At 35.9% G+C, this 17,075-nt stretch overlaps 1 protein-coding gene across 4 annotated transcripts in view; it reads right to left on the bottom strand.

The window, feature by feature from the left end:
* Positions 1 to 2,738: 2,738 nt before the first annotated feature.
* Positions 2,739 to 17,075, bottom strand: part of LOC107269422 (neuropeptide CCHamide-2 receptor) — a 49,421-nt gene continuing 35,084 nt past the window's right edge. For 3 of the 4 annotated variants that reach the window (XM_025086725.1, XM_015743238.2, XM_015743239.2), the window contains 6 exons: positions 6,170 to 6,415; positions 5,629 to 5,777; positions 5,343 to 5,542; positions 5,068 to 5,249; positions 4,772 to 4,986; positions 2,739 to 4,675 (listed from right to left, as the gene is read on the bottom strand). In XM_025086725.1, coding sequence (XP_024942493.1) covers positions 4,483 to 4,675; positions 4,772 to 4,986; positions 5,068 to 5,249; positions 5,343 to 5,542; positions 5,629 to 5,777; positions 6,170 to 6,415 — 1,185 coding nt within the window. In that variant the 3' untranslated portion in view covers positions 2,739 to 4,482. Of the gene's footprint in view, positions 4,676 to 4,771; positions 4,987 to 5,067; positions 5,250 to 5,342; positions 5,543 to 5,628; positions 5,778 to 6,169; positions 6,416 to 14,081; positions 14,162 to 17,075 lie in introns of those variants that run through there. The other variant, XM_025086726.1, reaches the window with a different exon arrangement.

Below are 17,075 nucleotides of genomic sequence, written 5' to 3'. Positions count from 1 at the left end.
CACTATGAAAAGAAAAACCATATATAGGAATCCATACAAATTTTCATACTTATATTGGAACGTTACAATCTAAAAATTTATCCAATCAAAAAAAATTTTATTGCGTAACGCCACTGTATATATATGTATATATCTTTATAATCTATCATAGTGGAAAGGTCTTTTCGTCCCTTGAATGAATTGCTATATGTATATAGATATAAGGGTCTGGGAGTAAACAGTGCGGTGCGGGTGCGACAAAAGGTAAGGGTACCCACCCTTAAGCATCCCAAAATCGAAATACCATGGCACGCGGTGTCGTACCGGTTTATTCACAGTAGTAAATGGTAACGGCTAAGCGTTGGAAACATCTGTCACATGTTTTAAATGGAAGCCAAGATTTTAAATGGCTTCGCTGTTATGTATGTATTACAGGTACAATAGACTCTCCTATAACGCGGTTAATACGTTTCGCGGTATATGAATTCGCGTTATAGGAAATTGTGCGGGACGGGAATTTTTCTCGTATAACGCGTATAATCTAAAGTAATATATTTGAAATGATTATTGCTATGCCAACTTTTATTTTTTATGTTTGAACAATTAGAACAGTATTATAAAAGTAAATGGCATGTATACGAAGTTGATGAAAAAAGAAAACATTATAAATGTATATAAAAAATCTTTTATTTTATTGAAATTTAATAAAAATGTAATAATAAAAATTTATGTAATATCTTTTTTAAGATTTTTTAGGTTGAAAAATACTGTTACAATCTTGATTATTAGTCACTGTCAGAATCGTCCAAAATCACATTTCAACGTATTCGGTTTGGTTGGAAGTATATACTGTATATTCATTTTCAATTGTTTAAACATTTTCAACTCAAGATTCAATATTTTCAATGAATATATTATCTTGCTTTATTACATTTGCCGTATTTATTTACAGTTCTTTTTGGAGTTTTAAATCTACATATATATTTTAAATATTAAACATTTTTTTTATTTAAATAGAAAACAATCTAATGCTCAACATGCGCATCTAATGCTGTGTTTTATTATTTAACGCGTTATAGGAATTCGCGTTGTAAGAACTCGCGTTATACGAGAGTCTACTGTATACATATTCTGTATGGGTATAGCCGCTGTTTTTATTCAGTTTCGAATCAGATGAGTTTTTTTACTACGACTGTAAAATTATTATTATGATTCAATTTTTCTATGTGAAGTTGAAGGATGACGGAAGAGCTGTAGATATATAAAAATGTATCGCTGACTAATAATTTTCAATATTTAATACTTGCTTACTGTATGTTAATCGGCGGTAAGGTGTGGTAAATAATAGTTGAAATTTCTGAGCACCTTATACATATCGTATACGAAACACACACGCGGTGAATTTTTCATATTGAGAAAACGTAACTCTAGACAAATAACGGGCTTTGTTAAATTATCTTATTATATCCTATATCCTGCTAGGTAGCGATACCATTCATGTGAATTTACCAGCATTAAACGATTATATATGATGTGCATAGTGTATCCTTCTAATATTCGTGCATTCTGCGGATACATTGGACAGCCTGGCTTGACTAGATAACTGCAATTCAGGTACAAAGCTTATGGGGTTTACATGGTGAAATACTGAATTACAAAATATTAATTTTCTGAACATAAATATATGTTCAACATATATTTTTATCTAAAACAAACTTAAATTGTTTGCTTCGGATATGAGGTTTTTCTATTTTTATCAATATTTAAAACTCTAGGGAATCTTTGGATGGTTATTAGTTCATGACTGTCGTCAATTTCATTTTATAATGCATTTCGTGTCTGGGATATCTAGATTGTTTGGTCGAATATCGTTCACGTTTTGATTTAATCTTGTCGTAGTTAATTTTCGGAAAAAGAAATATAAACATTCGGATTTCTCTTAGTTAGTCGGAGAAAAAAACTTGGAAAAATAATTGATTAAGTTTAAAAAAGATGAAAGGAATCTTGTGGTCCCTTGAAAACGATTACAGGGGATGATGTATTGTTCGGTAAATACAAACACAAAAACTTCAAGAATGATATTTTATTGGGACTTTGATTGACGAGAAAACGTGTTCTGTTTTTTAAATAAAACGAGCAGATAAATTCGTTTAGGTTTAGTTATATTACCAACAGAAAATTCTCATTGGTATTCCAATTTCCAGAATATTGCAACTCGCCCTGCATTTCTAAATATTTTATGAGGCAATGTCATTTTCGGAATTTTTAAATTCCCCTTACCACACCTGTTTATTAGTGACAGTAAGTCAATTAATAGAGAAATGGCAATCTTTGATCTCGTTTGTAAATTTGATGGGAGTAAGTGGGAGATTAAATTACTCGTATCAAAAACGAATGATGTATTGAGTATTATAAAGCAACAGAGATAGAAATAACATTTTCATACGACTAATTTATAAGGGATTATGTAGCGTGGCCTTTAACGCCTTTTAATTAAAAAAGCATTTACCAAAAATTTATTAAATTCTTTTTTCGTTAGACATACTAAAGATGCTTTAACGTTTCGATAGGGGTGGTTTCAATTTTTACTGTAGCTTCGAGGGAAGCTGTTTGCAACTAACGTAAAACCTTTTAGGTCCATGGGATATATTTTGGAGCAATGAAATATTGTGTAGGTTCATAGTAACAAATGAAATGGACTAGATGACAATGGTTAAAATTTATTAACTGGATTGTTAATAATACATATATACGTCCACTCATCCACGTGCTTATAGCGATTGTTAATGATATATTGAATCATATTTTTTTTGAAAATATCGAAACACGTAATTCTTAATTAGAATATTTTTTTTTAAATAAATGTTAATACACCTGTTGTTATCAGAATAATCAAATTCTGGGGCGACCTGAATTGTAGGGCGTTGTAGGGGTATACAATTTTCCTGCACGTTGAATAATTTCTGAGATATTTGTTCATCTTGTCACGAGTTTCACGAATTGAATCTGACGTGCCTTGTACTCTGGATGAGACTCGACCTCGACAGTTATGTACAGGACCCGAAAGTTTCATGACTAGATTGTCTTGAAATCATTAACATTGTTCACATTATACGTTTCCAAGTTTTCCTCATGAATTTATTCATTGTCAACCTTTCTACTTGTTCATGCATAATAACGTTAACTGACCCGCTTTTTTGTACTGTAAAAATTTTCCGTTACACTTGAAAGCGTCGGATCAACAGCAATAAAATTTCAATAATTTATTTTTTCATTTACGTACATGAAAAATTAATTTTTATCTTCCCTAACGTTTATAACTACTCGACAGATATTGACTAGCCTTGTAAATATATATTTTCGATTATTCGAAGAATTTTCGAAAGATTCTTTTGTCCCTGGATTTATCTCAGGGACACATGGTACATTGGTACTAGGTATCGTCGAAACAATAAACTTTATTCTTCCATTTATTACACTATACGACATACACAGTAACTATCGCGCGTGATCTCACGATCGGGCGCGGCCCCTTACGGACACGAAGCAAATCTTTTCCCCTTAGCGCACGAAGCTTTCGGAATGTGCGTATAAGTAAGATGACTAAATTTTAATACGTTCACGGCTCTTTTGTATAATATACAGATATACGATTATGTACAACGTTACTTTGTATACAGTAAAATATACTCGAGGTACGATACGACAATATCACACGCATACTTAATATAATATAATACATTTTTATAGATTAAAGAAAAGGCAAGATGATTGCTACTGGGTCCAATCCTGTGCATCGACTGGACCAGTCGAATCGATTTGTAAATATAAAACACGAGTTTGAATAATATCTGAGAGAAAGGATTGCATTGATATTCGAGAATGTAAGAAATAGTCAAAATACAGTTTATTTCTCGCCACCTCTTTCTCACTTGAATCTCTTAAACGATATACTCTAAAGATAGAGTCCAGGATGCTGTGCCCAAATGTACCGCTTCACTTCCATCAACGTCCTCCAGAAGAAACTGGCAGGATGATTCCTCGTCCAGTGACAGCTGGATATGTTAGAATTTCATCTCGTCATAAGATTTCTATACATTATATATAAGTAGATACGGATACAGAATCTTTATGGATGCTGAAAATACATAGACGTGTATTTGACGCATCGGGATCTCTGACATCTCGTACTGTAACATGAATCAAATATATAGTCCATATGACCTACATAAATACATACGTAATGTATAACTGAGCATCGAGGAAATAAGTACGTATATCATCACACATGATTCTAGTTACATATACGTCATTATTTTCGTGACGTATAGATCCCTGTACTTCCTTTAATTGTTTTCCTCTCATATGTCTTATCCAAACTTTCCTTTTTTTTCTCAACGTCCCATCGATTCTCCCTACGCGTGATTTACAGGTTCGACTGAATTTCTGTTTCTTCGTCGTGTCCTAAAAAGGGACACAGGTCTTTTCACGGGTCTTACTAGCTCAAGCTGGCTTTCCTTCGTTTCCCATATTGAAGAGGGTAGTCGAATTCAATTCTTGGGTATGCCTTCTGTAGGTTGAGTGAAAGCTCGTCTCGTAGAGGGTGCTTGCGTCACCACGGGTTCGTGGGAAACGACCCTCGCCACCTTCGCGTCGTCGAGCACCAGGTACACAGCAGCAGAGATACTCGTTGAACCTTTATACATTTGAATGGTTCGGACCGAGAGTATAGGGTGGTCATAAAGTATATTGAAGATTGGCTAATTTAAGTTGGGTAATCATGGGCTCTTACCTCTTTCTAAATGCCCCGCTTACGCAATACAACGCAATTGGATTGATACAGCTGTTTATGAAGCTTAGGCAAAATCCAATAATGCGAAAGGTATGCCAGAAGTCATCGTAGGCATCCTTGGATGATGGGTAGAAGTGGAACCACAGCATGAAGGTATGATAGGGGAGGAAACAGATGATGAAGATCACTACGAATGCTATGACCATCTTGCCGACCTGACGGGACGATAGCAGCGAACTGATTAATCAACCGCTTTTCATAGTGAAATTCGCTCTATGGGAAATGCTGGTAAAAACCTTTTTACGGGCTCGTATCTGGCCGCGCTGGTGCGGCGCGCCGGGTAGCTCGCCGGGCATGTTCCTGGTGGATAATTCCAGGTGGCGTGCCATGCATAGATAGAACCCTGCTATTATGCAGAGTGGTATCGCGTAATAGGCCAGGAACTTGAAGAGGACCATACCCTTCTCGTAGCTCGGTCCTATGAAAGCAATCATCAGCGTATGCATGTATGTACATTAGTATCAGGAATATTCAGGAAGGTTGTTAGCTTATCAGGTATATTCAGACTCACCAAACTCTTTTGGAAATGGACTACAAACCAGTATACTGTGATTTACTGTTAAAGGTATCGTCAAGACATAGGAGAAAAGTGCTGCAGGCATCGCCAGGATACTCGCCAGGACCCAGATTAACGTTGCAGTCAGGATGGTCAATGGCTTGGCACTGAGTCCTGCTACGTGTCGTCGAATGGGATTCACAATGGCGCAGTATCTAAGAATCGGTAAAAGGATTCTCTGTACAATTCGTACTTTGAAAATTCTCATAAAAATGCCAACGTGATATATAATAATATCTACCTTTCCGCGGATAGTGCCGTTAGCGTGAATACGGAAACGCCTATGGAAATGTCTTTGGCGCATTCCGACAACTTGCATACTACCAATCCCCATGGCCAGGATTCAATGGTATAAAGGATCGATGTGAATGGTACACACGTGATGATTACCTGGAACGAAATATTACATTCGGATCTGTAAGTATTAAAAAATTTTGTATTGCGCCGATAAGGATTGAAATTATCGACTTGGTGTTTCATCGTTAATATTCTTTATGTTCCTTTCTACAGCGCAAAACTTTGTGAAATCTGTTAGAGTCAGGTTGACGAAGTGTAACGCATTTGCCTAGACCCACTTGGCAGAACTCCAACGATCCCGTCGGAACAATGACGTTGACAAACTTTAACCAGCTTTATGATTTATGATAGACATTGTCGTATCAAAAAGCCACCCATCTCTGGACATATACGTATACACATATATACTCAGTCCTGGATCCTATCGATATCTACCTATATCTTACCATCTACGAGATACAATGTTGGATAATATGTCAACTCACCAGTAAATCTCCCAACGCCAGTGATAACACATACGTGTTAGGTATGTTGCGCATGTTAGCATGACGTAAAAGCGTAAGTACCAGAGCTCCATTTCCAGCAACTCCCACTACCAGGATCAGTAGAAATACTATTGGTACTATGTATGTTTCAGGACGTTGATCGTACGGCACGTATCGACTTTCTTCGTCAAACTCAAACTTCGTGGGTGGAGAAGCGTTTAAGGTCAGATTGAGCTCCAGCATCATCTGAAAGAATAAATAGAAAATCGTCCTAGAATCAACTTCAGACTCGAAGCTTTCATCAGTTTTGTAACTTTTTTTTCTGCCTCGTACCACTTTCTCTACTAGTTTTATCCACGTGATTCAATTTTCTCAAGAGGCGTTGCACTTGACGGGAGCCTCTACGCGTAAAGATTGTTTCCTTCGGAAAAAGCAATCGCGCAAGGGTCTCTCTTCTATTAATCGTCTGCTGACGACAATGACACGCGAGAATGAAATTGGTACGTGCTTGATTTTGATTCTTTTTTCCTTTTGTTTGTTATCTGGTAACAAGCGATAGTTACCTACGGGTATTCCTTTTAATTGAGAATATTAAACAATGCATGTTTCCCGAATCTTGGGAATATTTACTTCCCGCTTTTTATCCTGGGGTAAACTGGGAAAAATTGGCGGAACTAGTCAAGAAATTTGCTCAGTCAAAAAATTACTCCATCACTCAATCTTTTTGACATAATCTCCATCACTATCTTAGGGTCAATTAGTATTGCCTAAACGTGGCAACGCTTATAGACGCCAAGATAATATCAATATCTTCCTTAGGAATATCTTTGCTTATACACGCTGTCCCGTTATAAGTAATCCCTGCAAACAAACTTAAGTGCTTCGCCCTTGGATGGGTCCTCAACCTACTTGGGATAATAACAAATTAGTTCTCAGCTCAAATAGCATTAGGTATCCAATTAAGGTTGTTGATCGTGCTTTTCAAAACAAATACAGGTTTCTGAAATTTGTACAGTTTGTAAATTTAAAGTTTCTGCGTCGATTCGAAAAAGATCGAATCCGATTATAATATTATTTTTCAAGATATTAAATGCATAACTTGATACCAATCGTCACGAAAACGCATGGGTCATGTGGCAGGAGAGATCGTCGGTCACATTTACACACTTATATCTTCCGTGTGATTAATGACCGTCTTACGAAAATCATATATTATATACAATAGAGTATGAGGATGATTATTATGCAAAAAAATGTACGGTTATAAGGGAAATTGCAGAGAAATCGCGATAAATATGAGACAAACCGTCGAAAAAATGAGGGGAGGCTTGATGGCTCCCTAGAAATTTGGCAACGCCGCATTTCTACGAGAGTTAGCACAAGCGGCAAACACGAAGCGCGCGCAATTCGAATCAAGAAAGTATACATTATTCATACTTCTTATTATCTCGGAATATAAAATTTATCAAACGATAACATTTTTAATCAAATATGTGTGATAAACGTTCATCCTTTACCTCAATTAATATCGGACGCTTCGCAATAATAAATACGATCACATAACGAGCTTAATTATTAATTAAAATATTTAGACTGTTGTCATCAATCTGTTGTACGCCTTCAAATTTTTACCCGGGAAAAGATGATATTTATCATTTATCGATTGCAATTGGGTTCTAGATAATTATTATGCCTAATCAACTATCCAGAATCTGGAAATTATTAAGATGACGTCACGCAATGTGAAAGCATAGGAACCTCCTCTCTTCCCGTTGCCCCCTCGAGAGACTTGGTCACCAACCTTAACACTGATACGAAAATGGGAAACTACAATTGACTCCTCGGATTCAGCACTATGAAAATTCCTGTAGTTCTATCTTTCTTGACTCTTACAAGAGTTTTGAGAATGAGAGAAAACAGCTGAGAAGCATGAGCACTTATGTCCCTCTAGTTGACTGTAAATGCATCAACCTGTGAAGTTGTAGGAGCTTGATGCCAAGAAAAATGCTTTTTACATTTTGCATTTTTAACAGAAGGAAACAAATCCACTTCTAATTTTCCAAAAGTTTTACATATTTTTTCAAAGGCAGTACTCACAAATTCCCATTCGGTATCTTCATTATATGATCTAGAACAGCTATCAGCTTCTTTATTTTCTTTAGATGGGATATAAGATGCAATTAAAAATGTGCTCTCTGCTCAGCCTATTGCCAGATCTGTTTAGCCAAGTTGTCTAACTTAGAAATTCTAACGCCTCCAATTCTTATTAACGTAAACTATAGCTGCAGTAGTGTCTATACGTAATGAAATCTGACAATTCCTCAAATGAGAAGCGAATTGCTCTAATGTCAATTTTACCGATAATTGCTCAAAGATATTAATTTGATATCTCTTCTCTGCATCAGTCCAAAAACCGTGTACATTTTGCAAACCGCTGGTAGCTCCAAACATATACATATAACCAGCTTATAGTCATCTGTTCAGATAAGTAGACTTTTGCACACTGTTTTTCCATGGAATTAAATCAGGTTTAAGATACCTATTCATCTGTTAATTGAAATCTTCATAAGTTCGTAGATCCTGCAGCTCAAAATGGTTCACGTAGATAAAGTGATTAAGAGGTTTTAAATTCAAAATAAGCCTCGATGATCCGCCGTTTAAGAACTAGAAAAAAGGTGATAAGAACTGGTTCTGTTCTGTTAAACGGGGCTCGATTGCTCTTTTTTTTCAACATTAATCCTATGGTTTCTTCATAAGCATCAATAAACTTGGACAGTATAATTCATCGAATTACTTTCGGAAAAATGTACTTCAGTGTAAAAAGACAGTTTCTAACCTTGTAAGATACATAAAAAAAAAATTATCATTTGCGATTTTCTTCCATTCATAAATAAAAATGCCGTCTACCCGCAAGTACACCTACATCTACTTCTCTCTATTCGGGAGACCCGGTCCGAATCGCTGTTGATTCTGTCCTCTTGCATTTGATGTGTCTTTTTCTTAAAAACAACCTTTGTCAACCCATTCCTGATGATTGTGTACAGCCCGCCTGATTAGAGAAGAACTTTCTTCCCTGTAGGCCTCTCTGGCATAAATTTTCTCCAACTGCATGACTTGTTTGTCTTTTGTATCGAGGCTAACCTTTTAACCTTTTTTCTTTTCTATAGTCCTTAATTTTAGTCTTCGAGTCTTTGCCATAAAAGTATGTATCAGTTTTTGTAGAATTCAATATAGTTTTAATTTGCTCAGTTACCCTAGCTCAATTCGAGCTACGGCGACTGGTAGTCCGTTTCATCCCAGCTTGCCTGGACATAAAACCCGTCGATCACAGCTGATCTGCATTAAATGGCCTCTTTCACCAATAGTCGTGAATACTTTGTGTGTAAAATGTATTTTTACTTCATTACCCGAATTTTTCGATTATCCAAACCAGGGTCCATAATAGTTTACAACCTTATAGTAAATAATGAATGCCACGTTATAAGGATTTAAATTTATTATATAATTTTAATTTATTATATAATTTATTGACTACAATCCGCGTCACGTTAAAGTTACTATCCAGACTTGTGCTATCGAATACATAACTTAGAATTACTGCAACTTCCTCGAGTTAAATTAGACATGTTCTTTGGCAGAGTATCTAAAATCAAATAAGCAGCAAAGGATCCGTATGCTTTACACATCGGGTGGTACTGTAACAAGAACATTATTTATGGTGCGACAAAACGAATCATATAAGTAGTCGACGAAGATTTTCATGTATTCCTGATATACTCATGTATTCATGTATTTCATGTATTCCTGAACCTGCGAAAACGTCCCGTTCTTATGATTCTGGTTTATACACGAAACATTAGGTCGACTTAAGTAAACTCCAAGCCATCTGTCTGATGTCCACCAAGAGTAAGGGATGGAGTATGTCCGTTGCAGCCATATGTCTATCCCCTATATCTCAGGTATATCAAATTATCTTGGGACAGGTGAGAGGGTGTAAGTTAAATTTCAAGATCCCTTAGAATCATCCCCTATCATTTTTATTTAATACATTTCTCAGTACATTATCGTTTCAATTGATATTGTATTAAAGAGTATCGCGGTAATTAGGATGGATGGAGGGGCGGTGACGTACCTAGGAGTTAGATTGCTATGTATATCGTATATGAACAAGGCTTGAACTATAGCCAAGGGTGAAGAGTGAGCTTGAGTGAGTAATAAAACGCCTTGTTCAAAATTAATCTAATTGGACACATTGAATATTTGGCTAGGTTGTGAACGGCCCTTGAAACAAAGTTTAGATTTTGATACGCCGTTCATTTGCATATCGATATCCTTATTATTCGGCAGTATAACGTAATTCAATATGTTTCGTAGTTGCGGGGTTTAAACATGGCGACCTACGGGTTAGCGTAATTTCTTTGAACACAGTGAAATCGGAAGCCAAAGTTCATCTAGCTTCTATACGTATTACAGCCAACACTGTTGCCTCGTGGGGTTTCGTTTCAGATATTGATAAAGGGCTTTGTACTAACCATACCTTGCTGCTTTGTTTTTAATTAATTATTTTTGCTCCTACTAAATACCCAATTAAATCCACCATTTGTTCAAAGTCACTTCACGTACTGAATGCTCGTCTCCGTTTAATCAAGCGAGTGCTCAAATAACCACAGGCTAGTAATTTTACTTCGTTATACACGTACACTATGTGTTTCCAGATCAAAACTTGATACAGCAGTCTTTTGCGTTGAATTATACAAGCATTGGATATTTATCGACTTTCATTTTTATTAACAGAAAAAATTTTTTGCCTTTATTTAGTAATCGTGCGAGTTTTTCCTTGGTCATATTTTTTCGTTACTTCGAACCATGAACTTTTACTGTTAAGTGAGGTTTTGTTGGGACCCTGTAGATTGTTTTTGTATTAAAAATAGTTGAGGTCCCAAATATCCCTTTACGGAACATTTCACCCTACGTATTTAGGTTTAAAGAGGGAGCTTCGAAGAACCTTGTAAAAACGTTAATGATCTGTAATTAACAAAATTCCTTTAAACTGCCATAGAATAATGTATGAAAGTACAAGATAGCAATTTTCAAAATAATATGTAAAAATACTACTATAAGTTATCTTAGTTGGTCTTTTAGATTAAATACCAAAAGATTTAATGTTTCGCTGTCCAATTTCCTCGATTGAGTAGCATAAAAACAGGCTGAATTGATTTTCGGTATCATCAAAGTAGACACGGCGTTATTGATATTCATGTATCTTGACTCCTTTAACAAGTCTTATTAAATTGGAGTATCTATAGCGCCATTGAAGAATTGCCAAGAATTATTTTTTTTTATTTACCCAGAGTCACAGAATCGTTTCCTTAATATCATCTCTGAAATAATTTTCTCCAAAGACAATTTGGCCGATGGCGTATCTTCGGCGTATGCTGTTATCGCGCGATTCAATAGAGACGAAACAGTCCTGCAAAGTGAAACGAGGTAAAATGAAAAATGCAATAACTTTGCTCATTTCATCTGGAATCCATGTCTGGCGCACAAGATACTCAGAGGAAGAGGCAGGGACAATGAAAACGTGTATCGTACAGCTCACTTGAGCTTTACCGGAAGAAACAAAGAGCAGAGTTGAACCTTTAGATCTAGTTATACATTGGTATACCTAGTTATAACCTGGCTTTGAGTACAGTAAAAAGAGTCGCTTGCTTTCATTGAAAAAAACAATTATGGCAACTGAGGCAAATAACATGCTAGCGCTGAATTGACTTTGTTGACTTCTCGTTCACGCCACCCGATGCTACCAAACATTAACCGCAACGGTCACCGGTTACTGACGCAGCCTGAACAAAAGTTAACTGCCGGTCATCGAGGACCGACAACAGGCTTAACGCGTTAACTGTATCTAAGCCTAAAACCTAAAGTCAGGTACCGAATGACGGGAAATCAATATCCGCATTTCAGCGTAGTTTCCTCGAATCGTACTAATTTTCCACAACGTGCCTTCGTCAAATCTCTCGAGCGTGAAACTACTGGTGTTAACGGATATGGACGTGATATGCGCGGAAATAGCGAAACTGGTCTAGGATGATAAGGAATGGTTGGAACGAAAAGCGTGGTGATTGAAGTGGGTTTTGGAGACGAAGGATGATCTGTGACACAACGAGTAACAAATGGATTGTTCTTAAATATCATTTTTCTTTTTCTTCTCAGTACCCCCTAAATAGCTTCGGCTCCTCTTGGTTCAATTTTGATTACGTAATTTTCTGCGTTGGGTTTCTAGCTCTCTTGCTCCTCTCTCTCTCCGCCGCGGCAACGTCGCAGAGGGTATAGTGTCTGTGTATATATTTAATACCGATACCCAAATCGATGCTTTGACCATAGAAATCGTACGATTTGGTCGTATTTCAAGTGGTTCGACATTCGAAATATATTCTTACCCTTTTTTAACTATTTTCATGAATATAAATTGCGTTGGTCTTTTTCTTTTCTCTTTCTTCGTAGTCGCGCACAATACGAGTTACCATGTTGCCAGTGGCTGTGGTATGGCATATGTGAAAATAGTCAATAACAATTTTATATAAGGTCCGTTTTTTTTTCGTATTTTTCTCTATTATTTTTATTCCCTTCCTCTGACGCTAAACGATTGATTTTCTGAAAGGCCTCGCAAAAGGTTGATCCTCGGATCGTGCCGGGTACTTTGTTGAAGATAAGAATTTTATTCCCCGTGGCACGTGTTACCATTCTTAGGTGACGTGACATTATTTGTTTTCGAAATTTTGAGCTGCCAACCGCATAAGGTACGAATTTGATTTTGTCAATATATTTTTTAGGATTTTGTTCGAACTCGGTTGGTAAATCTTTTCAGTGATACGTAAGAACGCACATAAATGGTTTTACGTTTTTGTCACAACTCTTAACTATACAAGGTTATACATACTATAGGATAAACGGTTTTTCTTATATCTATACAAAGTAAAAATATTGTATGTCTATATGTTACGCTACTGGTAAGAATATTATGTTATGTTACTTCGAGATGTGAAACGTGACATAAGTCGTCTTTTGGATATGTGGAAGATGATTTTTTTATGTATGTAATATCTTTGAGTACCTCACGAAATATTAAAGTTACACAATACGTATCTCAATGTATAAAAGAATTAAACGAAATTTTTCATCATTCAATAAAGTTTCTTAAGAACTTTTTTCCATATTTCTACCTAATTTTCATAAATCGCCTACTTTTTGACTGCACCATGATTTTCGCGCGATCCTTTATACAAATTTGGGAATATATATTTAAATATATGTATATATAAGTGCATACGTATATTTTTAGATTTCTCCAAACCGTATATGATCAAAAAATCTAATCATATTTCATGCTCTTGCGGAAGTCTACATTCTGTTTTTTTTATTTTTTAGCCAACTATATGAGACCTGATGTTCCCATTTGGTGTTTCCCATATGGTGTTTCCCATTTTCTGTTTCCTATTCCGTACTACATTTCCGATAATATACATTATTTATATACAGTGTCGATAGATGTTCGATATCACCTTAAAAATTTGCGTATAGGTCAAATGATTTTTTGTTAACCCGAAAATAGTCGGGCAAATATTCTCTATTTAAGAAGCATTAAGTTAGGTTGTCTCAGACACTCCGCACGCTCACTCCCGGGTTAATGTTTCTTATCTCCTTTGATAATGGTAAGATGAAATATTTTGTGATATATCTTACATATCCGTATTTCTCTTTAAATCATCTTACATAACGAAATCAGCGAGGCTTGTATTGCATAAAGCCTATATAAATTTTTGTAGTTTCTATGGAATCTAGACTTTGATAAAACTCGGATGGTTTATCGAGGAATAAGGATTAAAAAATACCCTAGAGATATCGTACATACGTGGATTACTGCAAAATGGTTTGTTCCCGTCAGGCGTATAAGGTCAACACTTGTTCGCCATGTCCTCTGCTTCCCAAGGGTCGTAGGTTAACGACGTGGGGCTGCACTAATTCGCTTAAATTCGGTCTATCTCAGTAGGGTTAAATTCTTGACGTTCGCCCTGTGAACAATTATCTCTATTACGGTATCTATTACGATTCTGTCTAACCGTAAGGTTTCGTGGAACGTGCGATTTCGGAATAGCTATTGCTCTCTTATACAGCACCTACATTTGATAGACCCCGAATCCAATAAGAAGTATCTATAGATTTTATTTCCTTTATAAAATTTCCTTTAGATGGGAATCCTAGCAGAATTGGAAACTACTAATATAGAACGAAATTAAAAAATAGTATAGTACGCAAGCATCCCTTTGGAATATAAAGGAACGTTATATACAGAATGACATCAATTCATTCAACACCATTTGAATGGTAATCAGGATGAAGTCAATCGAACGTGGAAATGTGACCGTCTGCAAAAGGTCTAATTCCTAAGCCGTGCAATCTACATGAAGGAGAAGAAGAGTGTAAAGAGTGAAAGAATTCGTCAGGACGATTCCTTTGAAGATCTATTCAAAGGGTTCTTTTAAGTAGAAACCGAAGATTCGATATTCCGTGTATGGACGTTTTCCTATGTCAGAGTTAGGTCCTCGAGAAGGCATTCGAGGACTCAAGATGATCGGTACTCTTGTGGGGCTACGTTACTTCCGCTTAAGCCCGTTTCAAGCCAACTGGCTCTGCAAAGAGCCAATATATAATATACATATAAATAAAAAATTAGACTAGAAGCTAGACTTGACAGAGTAGTATAGTCTCCTATAATATCACAGTCCTTCCGGTTTCTAAGGGTGACGGCGGTACAACTTGAACAAGACCAGAATTCTCAACGTAAATTTCATTACTATCGTCTTACAAATAACAATAACCCGCCACTTAGATAATTAGCAAGGATGAAGTATTCACTTTTATAAATTGGTATGGTTCTTTTATCATAGGATGATAAAAGATAATACCATTCAACTTGTCTCATTAGCTTTTTGTTTTCATTTCTTTTTTTAAAAGAGGTTATTAAATTTATAATAAATTTTTCCTGCTAATGTATAAACGTACTATGCCACTCATTTGCAAGCATGTGGTTACGTGCTTTCTTTAGGTATTTTTCTTTCTCGTAGAGTGATAACGACCTCGGATTCTACAGCGGTAAAAGTCCTGTATCAGACAGACAACTTCGAACCCGACAGTTTGACTTAATACCTGAAACTTCTCGTATTTCTAGACTTACATCTTCCAGTCACAATGTCGCCTGTAAAGAAGATGCTATGTTTACACTCCCTTGTTTACTTGGAAGATCCGCTTGGAATTGGATAGTTACTTGTGGAATCGGAAAATCGAGCAACTTGCAAGATAGGTAATTTTGGGATTAATTTATTTTATAAATCGAAATATTTTTGAATATTTTATTCATTTTGACATTGTAGCGATCTATCTAGATAGATCTTATTGACATTTGTATGTTTTTTTCTCAGATACACGACTGGCATATCTTTTGCTGATTTATCTCCTGTAGATTTGCGCAATAATTCATCCTCAAGATGTTTCATTTAATATCGCATTCTAATCAATCATTCCTTTTTATTACTTCATGCGTTACGCGCCTTTATTTTTCTTCTCAAATCGAATGCTCTGTCCCTGCCACAGTACTACACTCTGAATGATATCAATCGATTGGAATAAGATTCCAGTAAAAATTTCAAATTCACAAATTCACCGTATCCATAGCAGTGTAAAGGAATCCCTTTAATCATCTCCATCCGAAGTATCTCACTTAACATACATCGGAAAGGCTATGTAGCACGGTAATATGAAATACGTCTCTTTCAATTTAACGATAAAAATCCCTATAACTCCTCAAAAATCCTTCAAACGTAAATTTACATATATGAATAATTAATTTATCTTTGATTTTATATGTATATCTGTATTTATATATTAAGATCGTTATTATCCCACATAAAATATGCTCCATATTTTCACTCATGTTTCGAAAATTTGTATCGCCGTAAATGGCTTCCTCGTCGTGACGTGTATATCAAATCCGAAATTCAGCAACAGCAATCGCAACCACTCTTCCCCATTTATTTTCCCTCTGCTCTGTCTACATTCGCCATTCGAAGGGGAGGTTTATGCGCGGTTGGTTCTTGCAAATTTGAAATTCAAATCCGATGCGTATCACGATAGGCGCGAATGGCCTTTATTACTTTTCTTAGTGATCCTAATCCTCCGCTCGAAAGTACGGTCCATTCGTTAAACCGATGGTCAAAGACTGACGAGTCACCCTTTTAATGGCGTCAAATTGAATAAAGTCATGCTGTGATTGCTGTACTACGAGGGCTTTTTCATTTTAGAGTACGTCGCTTTTACCCTCTTCTCTTGCAACCGTAATGTATTTAGTTATGACGGAAAATTTTATTTGCATAGATAATTTCCGGAAATGCTGTGCCAGAGGCAGTGAAAAAAATGTTAATTTAGATTCCACTTCACTTAGTCCGAAAATTATATTTATTCTTCATACTATATATATCATATATTTTTTGAATTAGTTGATACTTGAAATAATAAAAATAATATACATATATATATGTATACATATATCCTTCAGTAAACAATAACTTTAATCTACTAGTAATAATTGCAAAACTGAAATTCTTCATCTATGATATATAAATTCTCTCAAGTGTCTCGTTAAGAGTTGGTCAAGATGGTTTCACGCGGAATTTCACTATCTGGTAAAGACGAGCAATCACCTTTTACGGCCATGTCGTTAGACGTAAAGGCCGGTTCATAATGATAGGCAGTCTTTTAAATTATGATAAATTCATCGTTTCGTCTGGCGCCATTGTGTCAGAGAATAAAAAAAGGCATATTAAAAGAAAGTGTGATTAGAACCCTCATG

Source organism: Cephus cinctus, unplaced genomic scaffold (genome assembly GCF_000341935.2).
Source record: "Cephus cinctus unplaced genomic scaffold, Ccin1 Ccin1_scaffold0661, whole genome shotgun sequence".
In the NCBI taxonomy this organism is placed as follows: domain Eukaryota; kingdom Metazoa; phylum Arthropoda; class Insecta; order Hymenoptera; family Cephidae; genus Cephus; species Cephus cinctus.
Note: the sequence above shows the minus strand (reverse complement) of the source record. Positions and strands in the feature narration are given on the sequence as shown.